General features: G+C 35.2%; 1 protein-coding gene across 1 annotated transcript in view; it reads left to right on the top strand.

The window, feature by feature from the left end:
* The first annotated feature begins 561 nt into the window (after positions 1–561).
* Positions 562–1,162, top strand: part of Oamb (Octopamine receptor in mushroom bodies) — a 91,161-nt gene continuing 90,560 nt past the window's right edge. The window contains exon 1 of the mRNA XM_067053610.1: positions 562–579. Coding sequence (XP_066909711.1) covers positions 562–579 — 18 coding nt within the window. The remainder of the gene's footprint in view (positions 580–1,162) is intronic.

Genomic DNA, 1,162 nt, shown 5'->3' on the forward strand with positions numbered 1-1,162 from the left:
GGCTGGAGAGAGTCCCGTGGGGGCGGAATGGGGCTAAGTAATCCCAGCGGTGGTCTAACCAGTGGGAGGTGATGGTCTCAGGCTTTGGCGGGTTCAAATCAAAATGTCACTTTCCATTAAGTATTTGCTGTCCTAGCAATGCCAGGGGCTATGTAATGGGATAAATACTTTTAATTCGAAGAAGAAATTTTATGAAGATAAATAGTTATATTATACACTGTCGAAGAAATTTATTACTATAAATTAACTAAAGAACTGCAACTAGTAAATGTGATGTTGAATATATCAAAATGACATGATGCAGTCTTGTGGATAATCTACCCATTGGTAGAACTCTCCAGTAACATCTCGAGGTCATCTTCTTTTCAGACGCCTAGGGGGATTATCAGGATTAAAGCAGGTGAATTAGAAACAAGTGGGGTTGGATGGTTATTGAGTGTATCTTGGAATAATTGATATTGATTCTGGCCAAATCAACAACATAGGGAACACTGAGGTCATTGAGACTGTGGATGGATTATTGTGGGAAAGTAAGGAACACTGAGAAATTGACAAGAGATTATGGCTAGGCTCAATTTCGTAAGTCCAATTAAGACTTATAATGAACAAGTAAATGAATCATTTGTAATCAATTGAAAGTTTAGACCGTTTGTATAGCAAGTTTTGTAATAGTCGGAAGTAATGAGAATTTCCAGGCTTTATCGTGATTACAATTTAGTCATATGTTCAGATTTTGTCTTGGATATTTTTTTCGACATGGATAAGTGGAATATAATTAAAGGATACTATAGAGCAGGAAGTCATAGTTTTACGACGAATGTTAAATGTGATTTGACAGGATTTATTGTTATTTATTTCAACACTCTAGTTTCGACACCTTACTTTAAGGATTGTGATATGGGATTGGAAAGTTTGGGATACGATTTCTAGTTTCATGGACAACTTTTTCGTTTATCATTACCAAAAACTCTATCTACATCCATGGAGGAACGCCGTGCTTTCGGTTTGTGTTGTGAAGTAAAAATTCTTTAAATCATTATTCATATTCCTTACAAAATACAATTTCACAAGATTGGTATTAATCGTTTCATATGAGAGTGTATATGATTGAATATGTATTTAAAAATACCAGGGCATTCAAAAAGTCCTGTCGTTTTTCGTT

This window comes from Halyomorpha halys, unplaced genomic scaffold, assembly GCF_000696795.3.
Source record: "Halyomorpha halys isolate HHAL.00 unplaced genomic scaffold, Hhal_1.1 Scaffold1708.1, whole genome shotgun sequence".
In the NCBI taxonomy this organism is placed as follows: domain Eukaryota; kingdom Metazoa; phylum Arthropoda; class Insecta; order Hemiptera; family Pentatomidae; genus Halyomorpha; species Halyomorpha halys.